The 27,231-nt window shown below is 44.7% G+C and overlaps 1 protein-coding gene across 8 annotated transcripts in view; it reads right to left on the reverse strand.

Moving 5' to 3' along the window:
* Nucleotides 1-282: 282 nt before the first annotated feature.
* Nucleotides 283-27,231, reverse strand: part of LOC115140226 (transport and Golgi organization 2 homolog) — a 31,664-nt gene continuing 4,715 nt past the window's right edge. For 6 of the 8 annotated variants that reach the window (XM_029678453.2, XM_029678446.2, XM_029678449.2 and 3 more), the window contains 7 exons: nt 25,617-25,705; nt 17,489-17,608; nt 15,546-15,663; nt 6,909-6,976; nt 6,545-6,695; nt 2,146-2,250; nt 283-1,530 (listed from right to left, as the gene is read on the reverse strand). In XM_029678453.2, coding sequence (XP_029534313.1) covers nt 1,410-1,530; nt 2,146-2,250; nt 6,545-6,695; nt 6,909-6,976; nt 15,546-15,663; nt 17,489-17,608; nt 25,617-25,705 — 772 coding nt within the window. In that variant the 3' untranslated portion in view covers nt 283-1,409. The remainder of the gene's footprint in view (nt 1,531-2,145; nt 2,251-6,544; nt 6,696-6,908; nt 6,977-15,545; nt 15,664-17,488; nt 17,609-25,616; nt 25,706-27,231) is intronic. The other 2 variants (XM_029678447.2, XM_029678454.2) reach the window with 2 other exon arrangements.

Consider the following 27,231-nt stretch of genomic DNA (forward strand, 5'->3'; position numbering starts at 1 on the left):
AGGCAATTCAGATTAGAACAAATTCTTATTTACAATGACAGCCAACCCCGGGCTAATTGTGTGCCACCCTATGGGACTCCCAATCACAGCCGGATGTGATGCAGCCTGGATTTGAACCAGGGACTGCAGTGACACCTCTTGCACTGAGGTACAGTGCCGTTGACCGCTGTGCCACTCAGGAACCTGACAAGCTTTAATAAGCTTGTGATTGTCTAATAAAACTGGCTGATTAGATATTCTTGAAAGAATACTATACATTTGCAATATAGACTGAGTTTATAATACAGATGAAAAAGTACTTTATTCACAAATGATTTCAAGACAACAGTGACATGGTAAACAGGGGTTTCTATACTTCTATGGATACCTGAGGTCAGTTACAAAAAACCACTGGGATCCTCGATGGTACACATCAACACACAAAACTTGAAACGGTCATTACAATTTGTGAGAGTAACGGACTGTTATACATAGAGAAAAAGTGGGTAAGAACCACAGAACACTGAAGGTGTGAGTGACAAAATGAATCCTTTCAGTTATTTCACAGCAAGGCAATCTGTTCTCCTATGCAGTATGTGGAACAAGGCAGAAAATATAAAAAGAAAAACACTGCTTACCATTTAGAAAAAACATTTCAAGTCCTTTCCTCTGTGTTTTACTTGTAACTAGCAAACCTGGGTCACAAAGTCAAAATCCAGTGCAATGATAATTATTATAATACAAGGCAGGCTGTCGTAATATGCCTTCATAATTATGTCACAGGAAAGTTATAACACCTGAGATGAACATTTAGGAAATCAAACCTGTCATTATTTGTACAGCTTTTTATACATAGGTGATGGCTGGTGCTGCTTCTATGAGTGTTACCATTTTACACTCTTGAGATGCAAACCAACTCACCTAGAAGATGGCAGTCTGAGGCACGAAGCCAGAAATTACTTTTCAACCTTTTAGTTCTCGTCTTTCTCAGCAATCGAGTGCTGAGTAAATAGATGCAATGTGAAATGTAAAAAATGTCTTTTAGTTTGTTAAATTACATTTGTTCTTTGGCAATAAAACCACTTTTTAAGCACACAATTAAAAATCTTTTAATGACAACAGCAAGTTCTTTGATATAATTTAAGATTAAATAACACCCATAATATATGATTTGATAAATTCCCACATTTATATGTCTACGCCAAGCTAAAATATATTTCCCAAAGGCAATTACTTGACAAATGCAAATCAAACTCTTTCCAAACAAGTGCCATAATTTCAAGCTCTCCCACCACCATTTTAAATGGAAAAAGGAAAATGTTCATTCCACTACGGTGTAGCCAGAACTTGCTGAGGGAGGATGGATAGGAGGAGGGAGGATGGATAGGAGGAGGGATGCAGAAAGGCACAGTGTAATTCCCACAAAGCCATCAGTCCTTGAGTTTGAACTGGAAAGAGCTTGTGCTCCATTGGCTGATGTCACAGTTGAGCATGGTGCGCTCTGTGAAGGTCACGTTCCCTGATGAGTCTATGAGGATAATGGTATTGGTCCTGAAAAAGGCAGAAATACACAAAACATCAGATAAATAGAGGGGCGAAACGAGATTAGGGGCGTATGCATGTTAAATACGGGGAAAACGCATATTGTGATGCTGGGGAAGAGCTCTCTAATCACCTTTCATTATCACACTAGACTGGAGGCCAGGGGCATGCTGGTTATAGATGAGATTATATGCACTAGGAGCTTATGATGTATGGTACGTAATTATTATGCAGCAACAGAGCTAAACGGACGGAAACAGAAAGGTACTAACTGGATTTGTCCAATAAGAAAATAATTTGTTGCAAAACGTCTGCCGTTTGCTAGGGTGCGCACTAATGAAGACGACCATGGATTTGTCAAATAAGAACCAATTGTTTTCATTTTCTTCTGTGCCCTATGAGTATGTCCCTGCTTTTAAACCCCACAAGCACAGCCCTCACCTCTGTTGGCAGGCACAGCATGACAAATGGGAGAGCCAATTGGTGGGACTGGGAGCACAGATTTAAATAAGAACACTAGGTTGGACATTGGCAAGGTTTATCACAAAAGACACTCTGGTATTATATTGTATCTCTAGGAGTCTGGCCTAGTTAATTGGTGTCATGGACTGGGAGGACTCTGACCTTGTGCCATAATGCGGGGATCGAACACACACGGAGGACAGGACCCGCAGCATGGGTCTGCTGTAACCTTCACCCTGGCTCTCCTGAGCCGGGTCAGGAGTGTTCCTAAAGAATAAAAACAGAAACCGTTCTCACTCAATCCTCCTCAGACTGTCAGAGATTTGGAACAGAAAGGGGCGTACCTTCAGAAAAGACACGGTTCTCAACTTCTCCCTCAAACCTCATGACTTAAGAGTTTTGGATTGGAACCAATTGGAAAAAAGTACAACTATTTAGCCCAACTTCAGTGTTACCAGGTGCATGGAGAAAAACAGAACAGAACGTTTCTACTGAACTGAAAGTTTCAAAAACTACTTATATAATAGGACATACATTTCAGCACTACATAGTACACATTATGGAACTGATAAACCAATAAGAGAGTAAGGTAGGCGTAGTCTGTGGAGAGCAAAAGTTAACTGATTAAAAGTTTTGCAATTAATTCAACATAAAAGCGCAAGATTTTATGTGTGCAGGACTACAATGGGGCAAAAAAGTATTTAGTCAGCCACCAATTGTGCAAGTTCTCCCACTTAAAAAGATGAGAGGCCTGTAATTTTCATCATAGGTACACTTCAACTATGACAGACAAAATGAGAAAAAAAAATCCAAAATACCAGCAAGTGTGTGAAAACCTTGTGAAGACTTACAGAAAACGTTTGACCTGTGTCATTGCCAACAAAGGGTATATAACAAAGTATTGAGAAACTTTTGTTATTGACCAAATACTTATTTTCCAACATAATTTGCTAATAAATTCATTAAAAATCTTACAATGTGATTTTCTGGATTTTTTCCCCTCATTTTGTCTGTCATAGTTGAAGTGTACCTATGATGAAAATTACAGGCCTCTCATCTTTTTAAGTGGGAGAACTTGCACAATTGGTGGCTGTGAGAATGCTGTTCATCGACTACAGCTCGGCATTCAATACCATAGTACCCTCCAAGCTCGTCATCAAGCTCGAGACCCTGGGTCTCGACCCCGCCCTGTGCAACTGGGTACTGGACTTCCTGACGGGCCGCCCCCAGGTGGTGAGGGTAGGCAACAACATCTCCTCCCCGCTGATCCTCAACACGGGGGCCCCACAAGGGTGCGTTCTGAGCCCTCTCCTGTACTCCCTGTTCACCCACGACTGTGTGGCCATGCACGCCTCCAACTCAATCATCAAGTTTGCGGACGACACAACAGTGGTAGGCTTGATTACCAACAACGACGAGACGGCCTACAGGGAGGAGGTGAGGGCCCTCGGAGTGTGGTGTCAGGAAAATAACCTCACACTCAACGTCAACAAAACTAAGGAGATGATTGTGGACTTCAGGAAACAGCAGAGGGAACACCCCCCTATCCACATCGATGGATCAGTAGTGGAGAGGGTAGCAAGTTTTAAGTTCCTCGGCATACACATCACAGACAAACTGAATTGGTCCACTCACACTGACAGCGTCGTGAAGAAGGCGCAGCAGCGCCTCTTCAACCTCAGGAGGCTGAAGAAATTCGGCTTGTCACCAAAAGCACTCACAAACTTCTACAGATGCACAATCGAGAGCATCCTGGCGGGCTGTATCACCGCCTGGTACGGCAACTGCTCCGCCCTCAACCGTAAGGCTCTCCAGAGGGTAGTGAGGTCTGCACAACGCATCACCGGGGGCAAACTACCTGCCCTCCAGGACACCTACACCACCCGATGTTACAGGAAGGCCATAAAGATCATCAAGGACATCAACCACCGAACCACTGCCTGTTCACCCCGCTATCATCCAGAAGGCGAGGTCAGTACAGGTGCATCAAAGCTGGGACCGAGAGACTGAAAAACAGCTTCTATCTCAAGGCCATCAGACTGTTAAACAGCCACCACTAACATTGAGTGGCTGCTGCCAACACACTGTCATTGACACTGACCCAACTCCAGCCACTTTAATAATGGGAATTGATGGGAAATGATGTAAATATATCACTAGCCACTTTAAACAATGCTACCTTATATAATGTTACTTACCCTACATTATTCATCTCATATGCATATGTATATACTGTTCTCTAGATCATCGACTGCATTCTTATGTCACTAGCCACTTTAACTATGCCACTTTGTTTACTTTGTCTACATACTCATCTCATATGTATATACTGTACTCGATACCATCTACTGTATGCTGCTCTGTACCATCACTCATTCATATATCCTTATGTACATATTCCTTATCCCCTTACACTGTGTACAAGACAGTAGTTTTGGAATTGTTAGTTAGATTACTTGTTGGTTATCACTGCATTGTCGGAACTAGAAGCACAAGCATTTCGCTACACTCGCATTAACATCTGCTAACCATGTGTATGTGACAAATAAAATTTGATTTGATTTGACTAAATACTTTTTTGCCCCACTGTATATGTTCTCTTAGTCAAGTAGTGTTCACGTTTGATCCCCATGTAGCCATGTTGAATGTCCACCTGTGGTACTTGCAAACCAACAATGAGTAAGCGTATTTATAGCCTTAATAAATATGCAGAAGTGTTACCCTCAGACACATTTACATGTCCTTGTAAGTTACTCCCAAATATCTTATGAGTGACAGTCAAAGGTTTGGACACACATACTCATTCAAGGGTTTTCTTTATTTTTACATTGTAGAATAATAGTGAAGACATCAAAACTATGAAATAACACATATGGAATCATGTAGTAACCCCCCAAAAAGTGTTAAACAAATCTAAATATATTTTATATTTGTGATTCTTCAAAGTAGCCACCCTTTGCCTTGATGACAGTTTTGCACAATCTTGGCATTCTCTCAACCAGCTTCACCTGGAATGCTTTTCCAACAGTCTTGAAGGAGTTGCCACATATGCTGAGCACTTGTTGGCTGCTTTTCCTTCACGCTGCGGTCCAACTCACCCCAAACCATCTTAATTGGGTTGAGGTCGGGGGATTGTGGAGGCCAGGTCATCTGATGCAGCACTCCATCACTCTCCTTCTTGGTCAAATAGCCCTTACACAGCCAGTTTCATCAGCGCTTGATGGTTTTTGCGACTGCACTAAAGAAACTTTGAAAGTTTAAAGGTTTCAAAATATCTTAAAGTAATGGACTGTTTCTCTTTGCTTATTTGAGCTATTCTTGCAATAATATGGACTTGGTCTTTTACCAAATAGGGCTATCTTCTGTATTTTTTATATATTGTTTAATTTGACCCCTTTTTCGTGGTATCCAATTGTTTAGTAGCTAACTATCTTGTCTCATCGCTACAACTCCCGTACGAGCTCAGGAGAGACGAAGGTTGAAAGTCATGCGTCCTCCGATACACAACCCAACCAAGCCGCACTGCTTCTTAACACAGTGCCATCCAACCCGGAAGCCAGCCGCACCAATGTGTCGGGGGAAACACAGTGCACCTGGCAACCTTGGTTAGCTCGCACTGTGCACGGCCCGCCACAGGAGTCGCTGGTGCGCGATGAGACAAGGATTTCCCTACCAACCCGGACGACGCTAGGCCAATTGTGCGTTGCCCCACGGACCTCCCGGTCGCGGGTGGTTACGACAGAGCCTGGGTGCGAACCCAGCTGCAGTACAGCGCCCTTAACCACTGCGCCACCCGGGAGGCATCTTCTGTATTTTTTTTATTTTTATTTAATGTTTATTTATCTAAACAAGTCAGTTAAGAACAAATTCTTATTTACAATGACGGCCTACCCCGGCCAAACCCTAACAACGCTGGTCCAATTGTGATACAGCCTGGAATCAAACCAGGGTCTGTAGTGACGGCTCTAGCACTGAAATGCAGTGCCTTAGGCCGTTGCACTACTCAGGAGCCCAAGCTACCACCCCTACCATGTCACAGCACAACTGATAGGCTCAAATGCATTAAGAAGGAAAGAAATTCCACAAATGAACGTTTAACAAGACACACCTGTTAATTGAAATGCATTCCAGGTGACTACCTCATGAAGCTGGTTGAGAGAATGCCAAGAGTGTGCAAAGCTGTCATCAAGGCAAAGGGTGGCTACTTTGAAGAATCTCAAATATATTTTGATTTGTTGAACACTTTTTTGGTTACGACATGATTCCAAATGTGTTATTTCATAGTTTTGAAGTCTTCACTATTATTCTACAATGTAGAAAACAGTAAAAATAAAGAAAAACCCTTGAATGAGTAGGTGTCCAAACTTTTGACTGGTACTGTAGGTATATGTTTTAATGTAGATCATGCCATGTCACATTGACTGCTTCAAAATGTAAACTGAACTGCACATTGTGCAGGTGTGTGTCTTCATGTGTAGTGTTTTGAGTGTGCATGTATTGATGAAGAATTTACTGTGTTACATTAACTGTATTATTGATAGCGAGTGTCTGGTAAACTCACAGCTCCTCGTTGTTGAGGACGTTGAGCAGGTCCTGGACCAGAACCTCACAGGGCAAGGGTTGGTTCACTACACTGGTGAACAGTCTCTTCCCATGCTGCAGCTTCCTCCATGGGGTCTCCAACAGGGAGTTACTCAAACCATAGATTCCTGCTGGAGCAGACACACAGCATTGCTCGAGAACAGAGATTCCTACAAAACGTGCATGTTATCCCCCAAAACATGCACTCACATACAGAGGCATAGGCTCATAGTCAAAATCCTGCATGCTTGTATAGTTCAATGATATACTAATGTATAATTATATACACACGCACGCACACACACATTAATGCAAAAGCAATTCCACATGAAAGAAATGCAGACCTGGATTTAGATGGATGGGTTTGGTGTTGCCTCTGTTTCCATAGTAACACATAGTGTCTTCTTTGGCCCTGCATTGGACACCATGAGAGGAAATTACACATGCAAGTTGCTGACCGTTTAAAGTTCCATTTAATTGTGAGGGTCATCCTTTATACAATTTGCTATTATTTCCTGTTCAGCTTTGCTTAGCAGCGATTAATGGAGCCACTGCATTTGTAAAGGAATTTGAAATGTCAAATAAAAACTAGACCATGGTAAATTGTAGCAATAGATGGCAATCAGATGAGCTGATTAAAAAAAATACAAAAATAAATTAAAGAGTAGGCCGTTGCAAATCGTCCTCCAGTCTAACTAGACCTCGAGTCTGTTTACGTCTCTCCTGCCCTGGCTGAAAAAGAGATCCTACTTCTATTTGGAACGCTCTCCGACATGAAAGTCTTTTCAACTGCAGTACAGGAAAATGAATGAATCACAACCAAAACAAGTGTTGAAAGTGAATTCATTGCCTTGTCAGTTGTTTTTGACAGCCATCATGAGTCAAATGTGTAGACTGGTGCAACACTACATCAATATTTAACCTCCAGACTAGAACAAATCTAGATACCCGCTATGGCTCTGATCTGTGGAGTCAGTGGCCAGGGTCAAAAGTTAAATACATCAAAGTCTTAACTGTTTCCTGTTTCCATCCCCGAGTTCCGCTTCTTCTAAAGAGCTATATAAGAGAGAAGATTACTCTCCCGGCATGAGATTGAGACTTGTTTGATAATAACATCTATAAATAGCCACGGACAGAGGGACTGACAAAATCAAATGTCTGACATGAGGGGTTCCGCTGTCTGCTAAATGCTTATCCCTTCCAATTAATTAGAAGGTAATTTGCCTGTCCGAGCTTGTAAATTTGTTTATGCCGCAATAAGCAATTAAGCTGGGAAAAGAGTAGACCTTGCTCCTTTGCAAAGGTTATCTGTTTGTGTTACCATTTCTCATCTGGTGTAAATGTCCTAGAGCAGAGGCATTTTAAAAAGGCCAGTAAGTCAGTGTGCTAGTAAAACGGCTTGTGGGAAAATGATGAAAGCCATTTTAACATTACAACCATCTTCAAATCAAACAATATCAAAGTCTAGCTGATGAAAGCCAAACCAGAATGATACAAAAACGTTTGGCAATGTAACTGCTGGTAACTACAGTAATAACAGAAACCATTTTGTTACTTTGTTGCATATTATCGTCTTGTAGCTTGCTTCCATGGGTACAATATTTGCAGCTTCACTGCCTGTTGACGACTCGGTTTTGATACTCTTCCTCACAAATAACCCCTCTCTTGATATGTATATAGAACTGCAAACCTACAGAGAGGTGGCCAAATGGTGCTTTGGGCTCATTGGGCTGGGGAGAGAAGGAGATATTTGTGAAGATTACTCTCAGTCCCAACCCAGACAAACACTCACATACTGTTTGGACACATTGAGGTCGAAGCTCAATAGTCTCACCCAAAAGCACAATGGAAAGAAGTATTTCTGATATTCTTGCCAGAGTGTGTGGATATCAAAACCTCATCATTTCTGCTGCATGGAGATTTGAGTTGAGATGAGGAAACCATGGGAAGTGGCAGCTAGCACTGGGCAGCGTGGACAAACCAACGGGAAGAGAAAGTTCTCTGTGAAGCTTTAGAAACAGCACTTTGAAGATCTAGCAAGCCAGAATGATAATCCCCATAATGGATAGTATATATATTTAAATTGAATGCAGTCCATTATTCTGAATTGTTTAAGTAGTGCCTTATTTTGCTCCTTGCTGCTGTGCCGAGCTTGCTGATGTTTTTGACATTGGTTGAATGGGCATTTATAACCATCAGTGGGGTCGGGGGTGGGAGGTATCTAGGCAAGTCCAAGGGTAAACTATTTCTCTGATGCAGTTTTATGCATTTCATGATGCAAGTTGAGCCACAGGGCTAAACAGCTGACAGTTTAGCCAGCAGCTCTACTCCCAACAGAAAGACAGCAGCTCTAATCCCAACAGCAAGACACTCATAGCAACATCTGATCTGACCGTCACGTCCTAGTTCCTCTGTGAACAGCCATACCTAGTTCCTCTGTGAACAGCCATACCTAGTTCCTCTGTGAACAGCCATACCTAGTTCCTCTGTGAACAGCCATACCTAGTTCCTCTGTGAACAGCCATACCTAGTTCCTCTGTGAACAGCCATACCTAGTTCCTCTGTGAACAGCCATACCTAGTTCCTCTGTGAACAGCCATACCTAGTTCCTCTGTGAACAGCCATACCTAGTTCCTCTGTGAACAGCCATACCTAGTTCCTATGGGAACAGCCATACCTAGTTCACTCTGGGAACAGCCATACCTAGTTCACTCTGGGAACAGCCATACCTAGTTCACTCTGGGAACAGCCATACCTAGTTCCTCTGGGAACAGCCATACCTAGTTCCTCTGGGAACAGCCATACCTAGTTCCTCTGGGAACAGCCATACCTAGTTCCTCTGGGAACAGCCATACCTAGTTCCTCTGTGAACAGCCATACCTAGTTCCTCTGTGAACAGCCATACCTAGTTCCTCTGTGAACAGCCATACCTAGTTGCTCTGTGAACAGCCATACCTAGTTGCTCTGTGAACAGCCATACCTAGTTCCTCTGTGAACAGCCATACCTAGTTCCTCTGTGAACAGCCATACCTAGTTCCTCTGTGAACAGCCATACCTAGTTCCTCTGGGAACAGCCATACCTAGTTCCTCTGGGAACAGCCATACCTAGTTCCTCTGGGAACAGCCATACCTAGTTCACTCTGGGAACAGCCATACCTAGTTCACTCTGGGAACAGCCATACCTAGTTCACTCTGGGAACAGCCATACCTAGTTCCTCTGGGAACAGCCATACCTAGTTCCTCTGGGAACAGCCATACCTAGTTCCTCTGTGAACAGCCATACCTAGTTCCTCTGTGAACAGCCATACCTAGTTCCTCTGTGAACAGCCATACCTAGTTCCTCTGTGAACAGCCATACCTAGTTGCTCTGTGAACAGCCATACCTAGTTGCTCTGTGAACAGCCATACCTAGTTCCTCTGTGAACAGCCATACCTAGTTCCTCTGTGAACAGCCATACCTAGTTCCTCTGTGAACAGCCATACCTAGTTCCTCTGTGAACAGCCATACCTAGTTCCTCTGTGAACAGCCATACCTAGTTCCTCTGTGAACAGCCATACCTAGTTCCTCTGTGAACAGCCATACCTAGTTCCTCTGTGAACAGCCATACCTAGTTCCTCTGGGAACAGCCATACCTAGTTCCTCTGTGAACAGCCATACATAGTTCCTCTGTGAACAGCCATACCTAGTTCCTCTGTGAACAGCCATACCTAGTTCCTCTGTGAACAGCCATACCTAGTTACTCTGTGAACAGCCATACCTAGTTACTCTGTGAACAGCCATACCTAGTTCCGCTGGGAACAGCCATACCTAGTTCCTCTGGGAACAGCCATACCTAGTTCCTCTGTGAACAGCCATACCTAGTTCCTCTGTGAACAGCCATACCTAGTTCCTCTGGGAACAGCCATACCTAGTTCCTCTGGGAACAGCCATACCTAGTTCCTCTGGGAACAGCCATACCTAGTTCCTCTGGGAACAGCCATACCTAGTTCCTCTGTGAACAGCCATACCTAGTTCCTCTGTGAACAGCCATACCTAGTTCCTCTGTGAACAGCCATACCTAGTTCTTCTGGGAACAGCCATACCTAGTTCCTCTGGGAACAGCCATACCTAGTTCCTCTGGGAACAGCCATACCTAGTTCCTCTGTGAACAGCCATACCTAGTTCCTCTGTGAACAGCCATACCTAGTTACTCTGTGAACAGCCATACCTAGTTACTCTGTGAACAGCCATACCTAGTTACTCTGTGAACAGCCATACCTAGTTCCTCTGGGAACAAAGAAAAGTCAGTCAACTTCAGCTGTGTTAAGGAAAGATCCGGGGTCTTTAAAACTTAATGGAATCTCCCAGGTCAACTCAAATTGCCTGTATATAATCAGAATACCATTACAACATCTTGTTAAATTAGACAAAGTAGCTGAAAGGTGAAGGGATGCAGAGCAGATGCTTTTTGAACACTGCCGATTTCCAAACATGGTCCCAAACATTTCAGAGCCAAAATGAACTTACTTCATTTAAGGCATCTGGTTTAACACATGGGCACTGAAGAGCCATTCCATGCTCTAGATGCAGAGCTCAGCTAAGTAACTCATTTGTTTTTGCTTTAGCTGAGGATAGGATACTGCCTTTGGGCGAGACTAAGAGAATATGTATTACTGTTACTCACCAAAATTAAATGGACCATACACCACGGAAACCATCCGAGAAATGCTGTTGATCTACTAATCTGATCTACTGCTGTTTTCCTTCTTAAAGGAAAAACAAAAAAACAGCCAAAAACTACACCAGTTTCAGACCACACTAACAACCCAATTTCTAAAACGTGTGGGAGAATGTATACTTTAAATGTATGCTGAATTCGGCTGGGTATTAGGAAGGCTCAGGAACGCTGGAATTGCATTGTGGGATGTCATGAGATGACAGTTAATAGTCTGACGGAGTCTTTCCTCCTGAATAAAGGGATAATCTTCTACCACCACAGTCTTGAATGAATAAATATGACGGCTGCTTGGCTGTCAGTGATATAAAAACAAAGAGTCGCACACTCCATAAATATAACCTCCCAGTATTGGGTAAAAACAAAACACCAACGTTTCGGCATCAATGTGCCTTCTTCAGGGTCAGTGCTAACAACATTAAATTGAGGGCATTTGAGAAAAAAAAAGTTGAGAGATGATACACTTGAAATATACATCTTTAGTTCCGCCAAGGCTCAGTCAGAGAGGAAACAAATGCATGCAAAGTCATCAACTGAATTGAAAGAATGCAAACCCATCGACGGAGCTATGGATTATTAATCAAGGCAATATTGGTTTTTACAAGCAACATAATTAAGGGAAGGCGTAATATAAATCATGCCAATACAGATTTGAAGTTGAGAAATTAACATTTTTATTCAGTTGGGTGATAAATATACAAGTATATGCCTTTCCTATTAGTGCATCCCCGTGACGATGAGTATAAATATTATACAACAGGAAGAAATAGAGATGATGTTTAAAATGGCCGCCACACATCTTGTCCCACATCGCCATTCACCCCCAAATCATAAATCGTCACGTCATTGGTTAAGGATGGATTAAACATTCACTGATTGTAATACAGGGCCTCCTCTGTGTGCAAGAGACAAGACGCAACTATCGTTTCAGGAAAAGAGCAGCCACAGACAGACAGTATTTCCTATGGGTTGTCTCTAACCAACACACATCACTGCTGTTTCACTGTGCAGAGGGGGAAACTAATAGCTCTATAATGAGCCTTTATTAAAAAGGTCTACAAACAAATACATGACAGTCACAGCAGCTGCCATCCCTTGTCTGTTTTATTATGGCGTTGCGTACCGTGGTGTCCCATCTGTCAGCATCTATACATCTAGTTGTGAGTCTACAGGAGGCTCCATAGGCCCAGGCAGACAGAGGGATGGAGTGATTCAGACCCAGAGCATACATCATCAAATAAACACATATTTCTTGTTGCTCTCTCTCAGCTGACATCTCATGTGTGTGTGTGTGTGTGTGTGTGTGTAAGTGCGTGTACATTTATAGTGGCAGTGATGTCTCCTTTCGTTAAGTCTCTTACCGCAGGGGAAGCAGCCAAACATGGACAAAGTGCCTTTGGAAAGTATTCAGACCCCTTGACTTTTTCCACATTGTTACACTACAACCTTATTCTAAAATGGATTCAATAAAAAAAATCCTCAGGAATCTACACACAATACGCCATAATGACAGGTTTTAGCAAATGTATTCAAAATTAAAAAACAGAAAAACCTTATATACTTAAGTATTCAGACCCTTTGCTATGAAACTTTATTTTTTTATTTTTTACCTTTATTTAACCAGGCAAGTCAGTTAAGAACACATTCTTATTTTCAATGACGGCCTGGGAACAGTGGGTTAACTGCCTGTTCAGGGGCAGAACGACAGATTTGTACCTTGTCAGGTCGGGGGTTTGAACTCGCAACCTTCCGGTTACTAGTCCAACACTCTAACCACTAGGCTACGCTGCCGCCCCAGCTGCCGCCCCAGCTCAGGTGCATCCCGTTTCCATTGATCATCCTTGAGATGTTTCTACAACTTGACTGGATTCCACCTGTGGTAAATTTAATTGATTGGACATGACTTGAATAGGCACACACCTGTCTATATAAGGTCCCACAGTTGACAGTGCATGTCAGAGCAAAAACCAAGCCATGAGGTAAAAGGAATTGTCCGAAGAGATCCGAGACAGGATTGTGTCAAGGTACAGATCTGGGGAAGGGTACCAAAAAATGTCTGTAGCATTAAAGCTCCCCAAGAACACAGTGGCCTTCATAATTTTTAAATGGAAGAAGTTTGGTACCACCAAGAGACTCTTCCTAGAATTGGCCGCCCAGCCAAACTGAGCAATCAGGGGAGAAGGGCCTTGGTCAGGGAGGTGACCAAGAACCCGATGGTCCCTCTGACAGAGCTCTAGAGTTCCTCTGTGGAGATAGGAGAAACCTTCCAGAAGGACAACCATCTCTGCAGCACTCCACCAATCAGGCCTTAGTGGTAGAGTGACCAGAGGGAAGCCACTCCTACGTAAAAGGCACATGACCACCATCTTGGAGTTTGCCAAAAGCACCTAAAGACTCTCAGACCATGCGAAACAAGATTCTCTGGTCTGATGAAACCAAGATTGAACTCTTTGGCCTGAATGCCAAGCATCACGCCTGGAGGAAACCAGGCACCATCCCTACGGTGAAGCATGGTGGTGGCAGCACAGAACAATGACCCTAAGGACACAGCCAAGACAACGCAGGAGTGGCTTCGGGACAAGTCTCTGATGTTTTCAGCGGCAGGGACTGGGAGACTGGTCTGGATCGAGGCAAAGATGAACAGAGCACAGAGAGAGATCATTGATGAGAACCTGCTCCAGAGCGTTCAGGACCTCAGACTGGGGCAAAGGTTAACCTTCCAACAGGACAATGACCCTAAGGACACAGCCAAGACAACACAGGAGTGGCTTCGGGACAAGTCTCTGAATGTCCTTGAGTGGCCCAGCCAGAGCCCGGACTTGAAAACCGATCGAACATCTCTGGAGAGACTTGAAAATAGCTGCAACGCTCCCCATTCAACCTGAGAATGGGAGAAACACCCCAAATACAGGTGTGCCAAATACCCAAGAAGACTCGAGGCTGTAATCACTGCCAAAGGTGTTTCAAAAAAGTACTGAGTAAAGGGTCTGAATAATTATGTAAATGTGTTATTTCAGTTATTTTGGGTCTAACTTTTTTTTTGCTTTGTTATTATGGGGTATTGTGTATAGATTGATGAGGGGGAAAAAACTATTGAATAGATTTAGAATAAGGCTGTAATCTAACAAAATGGAGAAAGTCAAGGGGTCTGAATACTTCCCGAAAGCACCATAACTCCTGGTCTTAATGAGGTAATTTGCATTCCTGAATAGCTTTGCTGTTACAACACCACAAAACACGACCTGCTGAGATCTACCTGCTATAATAAGCGCAAAGCATTTAGAGAATAGAGAGAAGCTTTCGATGGAGAGAAAATAAAAATATCTGAAAACAACGGAGGAGGGGGATTAAAGGGGAGAGTTGCTCTCATTCCTTGCCGTTCCTGCCCTAGGCCATGTGAGCAGGATATATGACGCAGGACCCCTTGTCTACAGGGAGAACTCTGCATCCCCCAGCAGGAAGTGGGAAAAGTTGTTCCTAATCCCCCTGACCTCCAAAATGAGACCTAGAACCCTGTTGCCATGCCAATGGCATGTCTATAAATCCCCGTTCATGACAGCTGTCTTAGCTTCAGCAGGTTCCAGTTAGGTTTTTCTCTAGTCTACGACGCAAGTCCATCAAATTAAATCACGCCTGTCTGCTGCAGAGAGTGAGAGAAAACAGAAAGGGAGGGGACAAAGTTAGCTACTTTAACATTGTCTGGGTTCCCTTTTTCAAAAAATCTCAGAGCTTGACTCACCCTCATAAGTCAGGCTGGTAAAGATAAAAATGAACATGTGTTCTCTCAGAATTCCCTTCAGCTCAAGGTTTCTTCTGTGTGTGAAGATAGGGAGACTGATAAAACGTTGTGTGTGTGTGTGTGTGAGAGAGAGAGTGTGAGAGAGTGGGTGGCTATAGCTTATGCCTTTTATTCAGAGAGAACACATGTACGGAAACGTATTATACCCAGTGTCAAATCCACTCCTAGCCTTAGACACGTCATGGAGGTTTGGAAAGGAATAGACAGGTATAAGCAGTTTAGAAATAGCTACACGTTAACGTCTGACAGGCTAGGTGGAAAATCCTCTGAGAACTATGTGCCTTGGGCTAGAGGTCGAATTGCATGTCTTGGCTATACCTTAGGAAATGAAATAATAGAGACAGCATTGTCAATCAGTCCTATAAGGAAGTGGGCATTGATTGGTATGGCCAAACCTCAGCGGAAATATTAATCAACCCATCCCATGTTCTCTAGTTTTGATCAGTCTGCACAAACCCTTGACTCACTTGAACTCAGCTGTGAGGAGGTTGAAGCCGTTGTAGAGATGTCTCTCAGATGACACCCTCTTCAGGTAGGAATAGCTGTCCTGGCTATGATCCGTCAGGAAGTTAGACACCAAGAACCCTTCAACACAAAGAATCAACATTATTCTTACTTTTCACACATTCAGAGAGGTTGCAGACCAGTTAGGCAAGCCCAGTACCATTACACATAGCAAGAGCAGACTTATCAGTAGGCTGCCTAGTTGGTTTTGTAGCAACACACAGATTTAGTCATACCATCCAAATGAATCTACACAACACTGGTTATTAAGCAAAATGTGATGCAGTTACAAGGAGGACATTTGAGGTAAAATATGTAACATAGGTCTTGGACTGGGTGACATCGGAGATCTGTTTCCATGTTATTTAGCACTGTGGTGCGGTCAGCCTAACGCATCACCAGAGGCATGCTGCCTGTTCTCTATGACATCTACAGCACTCGGTGTTAAAGGAAGTCCAAGAAGATCATTAAGGACCTCAGTCACCCGAGCCATCGACTTTACTCGGCTACTGTCTATTTACGGAGTCGGTACAGGTGCATCAGTGCCAAGACCGAGAGATAAAAAAACTGCTTCTATTACCAGGCCATCAGACAGTTTTATTAGTGTCTTAACCCTTTTCTCCCCAATTTTGTGGTATCCAAATTGGTAGTTACAGTCTTGTCTCATCGCTGCAACTCCAGTACGGACTCGGGAGAGGTGAAGGTTGAGAGCCGTGCGTCCTCCGAAACACAACCCAACTAAGCCACAGCTTCTTGACACAATGCCCACTTAACTCAGAAGCCAGCTGCACCAATGTGTTGGAGGAAACACTGTGCACCTGGCGACCGTGTCAGCGTGCACTGCGCCCGGGCGCCACAGGAGTCGCCGGTGAGCGATGGGACAAGGACATCCCTGCCGGCCAAACCCTCCCCTAAGCTGGACGACACTGGGCCAATTGTGCGCTGCCCCATGGGTTTCCCGGTCGCGGCCGGCTGCAACAGAGGCTGGACTCTAACCAAGATCTCTAGTGGCATTGCGGCTAGCCATCACTAGCCGTCTATTAGGTGATGCACACTCACTCACACACCTCATAGTCACAATCCAATGCTGCAGTCCCACGTCACACTGAGTATTTAAATACTGTATTCCCAACGTAGCTCATTCTAATATCTCTGCTACTGTATCTGTAATTACATAGTTACACTGTTTATACACACCGCAAATGTAATATATACTGGATTCTTGACATAGCTCACTCCGATTATATCTACTGTGTAAATCTTGTGTAAATTCTTCTGGTGTAGATACTTATAGATTGCATTTGGATTACTGATACAGTGCTATTTGGGCTGTTAATTGGAGTCGCTCAGACGTTCTTGTTTTTAACTGTACTTCAAAAAAGAATATATATTATTTGTGTACTTGTTTAACATTTTACTACATTGTTAGGAGCTAGTAACATAAGCATTTCACTGCACCCACTACAACATCTGCTAAACGGTGTACTCAACCAATAAACGTTTATTTGATTTGTTGTAAGGACAGGCTGCTACCGAAGAGGGGGGAACTGCACTACATCGGTTAAGTGTCAGGAAAACACCTGACATCTGGCCTTAAAGAAAATAAACAAATTAGAAAGCTGCTATTACACAGAGAGGTGTTTCTATCAGGGGGCTGAGCATCTGCAGTGAGGACAGCTGGCTACTGGAGAACACATTGACACTACTTTTCACTTATTGTGGTGCTAATGCTAGTGAATGAATCTTTAAATAAGGCAGTTGACCATACCAGTTTCACGTTAGCGTCGGCTTTCTAGGAACAAAGCCTTTATTAGGAATGAAATATTAAAACACGACTGTCTGTTAAAGATGCATGCACATATCCAACTGTTCAGTGGATATTATTTTCTTCCTGATTGGTCCTCGCCTCTTCCTTGTGCGTCTGGATTGGGCCTTCCCTCCAGGTAATTGGTCAGTGCGGCCAGCTTGCCCCTCTTGTTGATCCCCAGCCATGACCCACCTTCCTTCCCCTCCTCCAGGTCTAGCCCTGACAACACACATCACACTCCACATCATCACATAACTCCCACATTAACCTTCTTCACATTTTAACACCTCCGTGACTGAAAATAGAACAGGTGTAACTGACTAGTGAGATTAAATGCTACAGAGCATTCGGAAAGTATTCAGACTTTTCCCACATTTTGTTATGTTACAGCCTTATTCTAAAACGGACAACCGTTTTTCCCCCCTCACCAATCTACACACATTATCCCATAATGACAAAGCAAAAACTTTTTATTTTTATTTTTTTAAATATCACATTTACAGAAGTATTCACACCTTTTACTCAGTACTTTGTTGAAGCACCTTTGGCAGCAGATACAGCCTTGAGTGTTCTTGGGTATGACGCTACAAGCTTGGCACACGTGTATTTGGAGAGTTTCTCACATTCTTCTCTGCAGATCCTCTCAAACTCTATCAGGTTGAATGGGGAGCAACACTGCACAGCTATTTTCAGCTCTCTCCAGAGATGTTCGATCGTATTCAAGTCCGGGCCCTGGATGGGCCACTCAAGGACATTCAGTGACTTGTCCCGGAGCCACTCCTGCGTTGTCTTGGCTGTGTTCTTAGGGTTGTTGTCCTGTTGGAAGGTAAACCTTCGCCCCAGCCGGAGGTCCTGAGCAGGTTTTCATCAAGGAGCTCTGTACTTTGCTCCGTTCATCTTTCCTTGATCCTAACTAGTCTTCCAGTCCCTGCCGCTGAAAAACATCCCCACAACATGATGCTGCCACCACCATGCTTCACCGTAGGGATGGTGCCTGGTTTCCTGCAGACGTGACGCTTGGCATTCAGACCAAAGGGTTCAATCTTGGTCTCATCAGACCAGAGAATCTTGGTTTTCATGGTCTGAGAGTTTTTTGGTGCCTTTTGGCAAACTCCAAGCGGGCTGTCATGTGTCTTTTACTGAGGAGTGGCTTCCCTCTGGCCACTCTACCACTAAGGCCTGATTGGTGGTGTGCTGTGAAGATGGGAGAACTTTCAAGAAGGACAACCATCTCCACAGATGAACTCTAGAGCTCTGTCAGAGTAACCATCGGGTTCTTGGTCATCTTCCTGACTAAGGCCCTTTTCCCCCTGATTGCTCAGTTTGGCCGGGCAGGGTCTTGATGGTTCCAAACTTCTTCCATTTAAGAATGATGGAGACCACTGTGTTATTGGGGACCTTCAATGCAGCAGAAATATTTTCGTACCCTTCTCCAGATCTGTGCCTTGACACAATCCTGTCTCGGATCTCTTCGGACAATTCCTTTTACCTCATGGCTTGGTTTTTGCTCTGACATGCACTGTCAACTGTGGGACCTTATATAGACCGGTGTGTGCCTATTCAAGTCATGTCCAATCAATTAAATTTACCACAGGTGGAATCCAGTCAAGTTGTAGAAACATCTCAAGGATGATCAATGGAAACAGAATGCACCTGAGCGCAACTTCAAGTGTCTGCTAAATGACTTAAATGTAAATGTAAATGTAATGTCATAGCAAAGGATCTGAATACTTTATTTCAGTTTATTTTTTATACATTTATAAAAAATTAAATAAATGTTTTCACTTTGTCATTATGTAATATTGTGTGTAAGTTTAATCAATTTTAGCATAAGGCTGTAACTTAACAAAATTTAGAAAAAGGGATGGGGTCTGAATACTTTCTGAATGCACTGTGAATCAATAATGGCTATCACGTACTGCTGACAATAATGCTGCAACACTCAAATTAAGCGATTATAGTTTGCTTATAAATCAGGTATTAATTAAGTGATTATAGTTTGCTTATAAATCAGGTATTAATTCTAGAAGAAGCAAATCAAGGACAAATGTTTCACCCTCCTCTAAGCCATCACTGATTGCTGAGTTTGACTTCTCTCCGAGTTACAAAAAAATAAATATCAGACATATGGAGCGCCAAAAAAAACAGCATTCAAACCAGAGGTGATTTTGTACTTAATTGAATTTAAAATCAAGTTAAGGCTGAGGAGTGAGTTTCTGATAAGCAGACAGAAAGACAGACAGACAGAGGCCTCTGCCTTGCATTCATTATCATTGGAGCCTGGCTGATCATTAGAATGTAGAGCACGGAACTCTGAAAACGCTGAATAGATTACTCATACATTCTATTTGTCTGGACGTGGATTGAGGTGATACCCTTACACAGGGAATAAGTAAATCAGTACAGCGTTAAGAGAAATATGGATTGTCTTACTACAGCCGGTGTGATTTGCTAGACTCTTGCCGTTTTGACCTTGTATTGCACTGTACAAGAACTTGAATAAACTTAGAGAGAGGCAAAGAGCCATTCGACACAGGCTGTTAATCTTGACCTAAAATGTCACTTACGACTACAAATCAGTTCTCTCACACTGAGATGTGTGTTTCTATGAGAGAGAAGGTAACTAAGGGAAGCATGTGCAGAGGCAGGATGATACACTATACATACAAAAGTATGTGGACAACCATTCAAATTTGTGGATTCGGCTATTTCAGCCACACCCATTGCTGACAGGTGTATAAAACAGAGCACACAACCATGCAATCTCCATAGACAAACATTGGCAAACAATGAACTTACTGAAGAGCTCAGTGACTTTCAACGTGGCACCATCATAGGATGATACCTTTCCAACAACTCAGGTCTGCCCTGCTAGAGCTGGCCCTGTCAAATGTAAGTGCTGTTATTGTGAAATTGAAATGTCTAGGAGCAACAACGGCTCAGCCACAAAGTGGTAGGCCACACAAGCTCGCAGAACGGGACCACCGAGTGCTGAAGTGTGTAAAAATAGTCTGTCCTCGGTTGCAATACTCTCTGCCGAGTTCAAAACTGCCTCTGAATGCAACGTCAGCACAATAACTGTTTATTGGGAGCTTCATGAAATGGGTTTCCATGGCCGAGCAGCCACACACAAGCCTAAGATCACCATGTGCCATGTCAAGCATCGGCTGGAAAGATGTAAAGCTCGTTGGACTCTGGAAACCCGTTCTCTGGAGTGATAAAATCACTTTTCTCCATCTGGCAATCTGACGGACAAATCTGGTTTTAGCAGATGCTAGGAAAACATTACCTGCCCCAAAGCATAGTGCCAACTGTAAAGTTTGGTGGAGAAAGAATAATGGTCTGGGGTTGTTTTTCATGGTTTGGGCTAGGCCCCTTAGTTCTGGGAAATCTTAGCACTTCATCATACAATGACATACTAGACGATTCTGTGCTTCCAACTTTGTGGGGAAGGCCCTTTCCTGTTTCAGCATGACAATGCCCCTCTGCACAAAGCGAGGTCCATAGAGAAATGGTTTGTCGAGATCGGTGTGGAAGAACTTGACTGGCCTGCAAAGAGCCCTGATCTCAACCCCATCGAACACCTTTGGGATGAATTGGAACGCCGAGTGCGAGCCAGGCCTAATTGCCCAACATTAGTGCCCGACCTCACTAATGCTTGTGGCTGAATGGAAGCAAGTCCCCGCAGCAATGTTCCAACATCTAGTGGAAAGCCGACACAGAAGAGTGGAGGCTGTTATAGAAAGGGGAAGGGGACCAACTCCATATTAATGCCCATGATTTCGGAATTAGACGTTCGACGAGCAGGTGTCCACATTATACTACACATGTAGTGTAAGTCTACACTTCCACATGATCAATATGGGTTCACTGAGACAGCCAGGGAAGAGAGGAGAGGTTCTCTGCTATAGAGAAACCCAGCCATGGCCTGACGCCCCTGGGGATGGGTTGAGAGGGAGCTGGAGTAATCCCAGACTTTACTCCTCCCAACTGCCCACTGCACTGAGGCTAGGAAACACTGCCACCACCGATAAATCTACGATAATAGATCATTTCAATAAGCATTTTTCTACGGCTGGCCAAGCTTTTCACCTGCCTACCCCAACCCCGGCAAACAGCTCAGCACTTCCTACTTGCCCAACTGCTTCTCCTCAAATCCAGACAGCTGATGTTCTGAAAGAGCTGCAAAATCTGGATCCCTACAAATCAGCTGTGCAAGACAATCTGGACCTCTCTTTCTGAAATTATCCACCAAAATGTTGCAACCCCTATTACTAGCCTGTTCAACCTCTCTTCCGTATCATCTGAGATCCACAAAGATAGCTGCCGAGGTCATCCCCCTCTTCAAAGGGGGAGACACTCTAGACCCAAACTGTTATAGACCTATATCCATCCTGCCCTGCCTTACTAAAATCTTTGAAAGCCAAGTTAAACAGATCACTGACCATTTTCAATCCCACCGTACCTTCTCCACTATGCAATCTGGTTTCCGAGCTGGTCATGGGTGCACCTCAGACACACTCAAGGTCCTAAATGATATCATAACCGTCATCGATAAAAGACAGTACTGTGCAGCCATCTTCTTCAACCTGGCAAAGGCTTTCGACCCGGTCAATCACCACAATCTTATCGGCTGACTCAATAGCCTTGGTTTCACAAATGACTGCCTCGCCTGGTTCACCAACTACTTCTCAGATAGAGTTCAGTGTGTCAAATCGGAGGGCCTGTTGTCCGGACCTCTGGCAGTCTCTATGGGGGTGCCACAGAGTTCAATTCTCGGGCCGACTCTTTTCTCTGTACATCAATGATGTCACACTTGCTGCTGGTGATTCTCTGATTCACCTCTACGCAGACGACACCATTCGGTATACATCTGGCATCTATACATCTTACACCGATTGTTGCACGCACCCACCCGCCCATCTAGCATCACTACTCTGGACGGTTCTGACTTAGAATATGTGGACAACTACAAATACCTAGGTGTCTGGTTAGACTGTAAACTCTCCTTCCAGACTCAAATTAAGCATCTCACATTTACATTACATTTAAGTCATTTAGCAGACGCTCTTATCCAGAGCGACTTACAAATTGGTGCATTCACCTTATGACATCCAGTGGAACAGTAGTGCATCTAAATCTTTTAAGGGGGGGGGGGGGGGGTGAGAGGGATTACTTTATCCTATCCTAGGTATTCCTTAAAGAGGTGGGGTTTCAGGTGTCTCCGGAAGGTGGTGATTGACTCCGCTGTCCTGGCGTCGTGAGGGAGTTTGTTCCACCATTGGGGGGCCAGAGCAGCGAACAGTTTTGACTGGGCTGATCTCCAATCCAAAATTAAATCTAGAATCGGATTCCTATTTTGCAAACAAAGCTTCCTTCACCCATGCTGCCAAACATACCCTCGTAAAACTGACTATCCTACCGATCATTGACTTCGGCGAAGTCATTTACAAAATAGCCTCCAACACTCTACTCAGCAAATTGGATGTAGTCTATCACAGTGCCATCCATTTTGTCAACAAAGCCCCATATACTACCCACCACTGAGACCTGTATGCTCTCGTTGGCTGGCCCTCACTACATATTCCTTGCCAAACCCACTGGCTCCAGGTCATCTACAAGTCTTTGCTAGGTAAAGCTCCGCCTTATCTCAGCTCACTGGTCATCATAGCAACACCCACCCGTAGCACGCGCTCTCGCAGGTATATTTCACTGGTCATCCCCAAAGCCAACACTTCCTTTGGCCACCTTTCCAACCAGTTCTCTGCTGCCAATGACTGGAACGAATTGCAAAAATCACTGAAGCTGGAGTCTTATATCTTCCTTTCTATCTTTAAGCATCAGCTGTCAGAGCAGCTTACCGATCATTGTACCTGTACACAGCCAATCTGTAAATAGCACACCCAACTACCTCATCCCCATTTAGTTATTTATCCTCTTGCTCTTTTGCACCCCAGTATCTCTACTTGCACATCATCATCTGCACATCTATCACTCCAGTGTTAATGCTAAATTGTAATCATTTCGCTCTATGGCCTATTTATTGCCTTACCTCCCTACTCTTCTACATTTGCACAAACTGTACATAGATTTTTATACTACTGCCTTCCCTCCACACCAGATCATAGCCCTACTGCCTTCCCTCCACACCAGATCATAGCCCTACCGCCTTCCCTTCACACCAGATCATAGCCCTACCACCTTCCCTCCACACCAGATCATTGCCCTACCGCTGTCCCTCCACACCAGATCATAGCCCTACCTCCGTCCCTCCACACCAGATCATAGCCCTACCTCCGTCTCTCCACACCAGATCAGAGCCCTACCGCCGTCCCACCACACCAGATCAGAGCCCTACTGCCGTCCCTCCACACCAGAGCCCTACCGCCGTCCCTCCACACCAGATCATAGCCCTACCGCCATCCCTCCACACCAGATCAGAGCACTACCGCCGTCCCTCCACACCAGATCAGAGCACTACCGCCGTCCCTCCACATCAGAGCCCTACCGCCGTCCCTCCACATCAGAGCCCTACCGCCGTCCCTCCACATCAGAGCCCTACCGCCGTCCCTCCACATCAGAGCCCTACCGCCGTCTCTCCACACCAGATCAGAGCCCCACCGCCGTCCCTCCACACCAGATCAAATTACTACCGCCGTCCATCCACACCAGATCAAATTACTACCGCCGTCCATCCACACCAGATCAGAGCCCTACCACCATCCCTCCACACTTGATCAGAGCACTATCGCCGTCCCTCCACACCAGATCAGAGCACTACCGCCGTCCCTCCACACCAGATCAGAGCCCTACCACCGCCCCTCCACATCAGAGCCCTACCACCGCCCCTCCACATCAGAGCCCTAACGCCGTCCCTCCACACCAGAGCACTACCGCCGTCCCTCCACAACAGATCAGAGCACTACCACCGCCCCTCCACATCAGAGCCCTAACGCCGTCCCTCCACACCAGATCAGAGCACTACCGCCGTCCCTCCACAACAGATCAGAGCACTACCACCGCCCCTCCACATCAGAGCCCTAACGCCGTCCCTCCACACCAGATCAGAGCACTACCGCCGTCCCTCCACAACAGATCAGAGCACTACCACCGCCCCTCCACATCAGAGCCCTAACGCCGTCCCTCCACACCAGATCAGAGCACTACTGCCGTCCCTCCACGCCAGATCAGAGCCCTACCACCGTCCCTCCATCCCAGATCAGAGCCCTACCACCGTCCCGCCATCCCAGATCAGAGCCCTACCACCATCCCTCCACACCAGATCAGAGCCCTACCACTGTCCCTCCACCCTCCCCACATCAGATCAGAGCCCTATCACCGTCCCTCCACCCCCAGATCAAAGCCCTACCACCTTCCCTTCACACCAGATCAGAGCCCTACCACTGTCACTCCACCCCATATCAGAGCCCTACCACCTTCCCTCCACACCAGATCAGAGCCCCCCCCCAGGGTCCAGGATTGCCCTTGCGCCTGTATGGTACAAGGTGACTCAAAGGCAATCGGAAGAGACAAGTCAGTGAACTTCAAAATACTTATCAGTGAGTAACTAACCTTGAATAAAACTAATACAATTTTGAGGACTCAATCCCAAGCCAACATAAAACCTGACCCTTAGGCCCTAAATGTCCAAACCAATCCTATACCCTCATCCCTCGTAAACCTCAATTACTCTGCCACTCTAGATTTCTAGAGGAATAAACTCATAGCCTGTTATGACAAATGAAATACTTCACTCAGAAATGTGAAAATACTCAAAAGAGCCTGTTGAACAAATCAACTTCCTAGTATGTTGAGAGGAAATGAAAAGAATTATTCAAACAGAAGAAGCAATGCCCATGCTCCATGACAGGACCCTCATTCTAATTATACTTCTTAACCTTCCACCCTGTTTGTTTATTTAAACAGTTTTAACTCAAGGAGATGTATTTGTTCTCCCAGTCAATTTGCCATAGTAGGGCTATGATCTTAATAAAGAATGGAATGATTCATTGGGACATTCAGTGCATTAAATTCCTCTCATAATTGGTTTGTTGACATGGGATCCAGTATCTGGCTCATGAAGTCATTCCAGCTGAGCTGAAATGGGTTGTGGTGAAATAAAGGCTCTCAGAGAGAGAGAGAAAAGGGGAAACAGAGGGGTCCTCTCCAGAAGGATTTCTGTCACCAATGTTTTTCTGTCACGGCAACATCAAGTGCAGATACTTACCGCTGAGGATTTCGCTGTTGCTCACCCAAAAGTCTGCAGCTTTGGTTGGCCTGTTGTAAAACTCATCTCTGTTTGCAGCCAAAATTAGCCTGGGGTGAAAAGAGAAAGAAATAAGAGTTACGAGGGAGACCATGGTAGACCACTTAAGGTAATGTTCTTTAACACAATAACCTTGTGTTGTTATCCATCTTGATATATTGATATTCTCCAGGTCTCATGTCCTTAATCGAAGAGACTGAGCCCTGGGACTGTGTGTCTGTGGCCCTAATGGCACCCATATTTCCTATATAGTGCACTACTTTTGACCAGGGCCCATATAAAAGTGATGCATTATGAAGGGAATAGGGTTCCATTTGGGAAGCAGCCTGTGTGCTCTTTTGCCAGGCTGCATTCTGCACACATGAGTGAATAAGTGTGAGAGAGAAATGCTATGCGTTGCCGTGCCGTGTAGCAGACCTAACTGAGCTCCTGACTGAGGTTGCATGTTTCCTGATTGTCTGGGTGTGCACTATTCCCCCCCTTAGGACACAGTAAAGTTCCACACCCCAGTTCCCCATCAGCTGCAGCAGCAGAAGAAAGCTGCTGTGCTGTCACTATCCAACACCATGGATGCGTCCCAAATGGAACCTTATTCCCTACATAGTGCACTACTTTAGACCAGGGCACATAAGACTATGGTCAGAAGTAGTGCACTACATAGGGAATATAGTGTCATTTGGGATGCAGCCTATACCTCTCCATGTCCCTCGATTACCTTAACGCAATAACATTACAAGCCCTGCTGACTTTCACCACCCACCTTGGACTGCTGCAGTGTACATGGATCACTAAGAGATGGGATTTTCCAGGCCCCACACCACTGCAAACGTCACATCAAATCCATAATGCATCAGCGACAAAAAGTCTCTACCTTCAGAGGTCTAAAAGGACCATGTCAGCAAGAGGCTGAGGCTACGGCCAGCGGGCTGAGGCTAAGGCCAGCGGGAGATGCTGTATTAGATTGATCCAGTGCAGTGGATGGCTGGATACGGAATAAGGGCTCGAACACACCAATAGCCTTTGCCTGCCAAGGGTACTTGCGAACCAAGTGAAAACATGTAGAATTGCACAAAAATGTCAGCAGTCAACAGTGCACTGAACAATCGGTAGACGAACGGGAGATCCATATTCGGTGTGCTGTGTGTGACCCTTAAAAGTATCCGGCAGTAGAGACTGGGTCCAGAGACTGGACCAACAGTAGCTCATTAAGAGCATGAATTGGCGTATAGCCTTGAATTGATTCCCAATGCCAGTGACATCTGGTGTATTAATCCCCTGGCTATACTGCAGTCTCCCTGTTTCTGTCGAGGTGGTGGAGCCTGCCAGCAAGCCTTCAACCAGAGCATCTCCAATAGAGAGAAAGATACGAAAGATTTGGGGGGGGTCACACAGCACACATAGGAGAAAGGAATATAAACAATCCAAAACGTGAAATTAAATAACCTAGTGCAGTCTAGTGCTTTAAGTGAAACCTAGGCCTATGTTGAGCTAGCACCACTACAACTTACTGGCATTTTCAGTAGTTATCCAATTACAAATGGGACTTAATGTGCCACTCACCACACTAACATACTTA

The sequence above is a fragment of the Oncorhynchus nerka genome, linkage group LG13 (assembly GCF_034236695.1).
Source record: "Oncorhynchus nerka isolate Pitt River linkage group LG13, Oner_Uvic_2.0, whole genome shotgun sequence".
Taxonomy (NCBI): Eukaryota; Metazoa; Chordata; class Actinopteri; order Salmoniformes; family Salmonidae; genus Oncorhynchus; species Oncorhynchus nerka.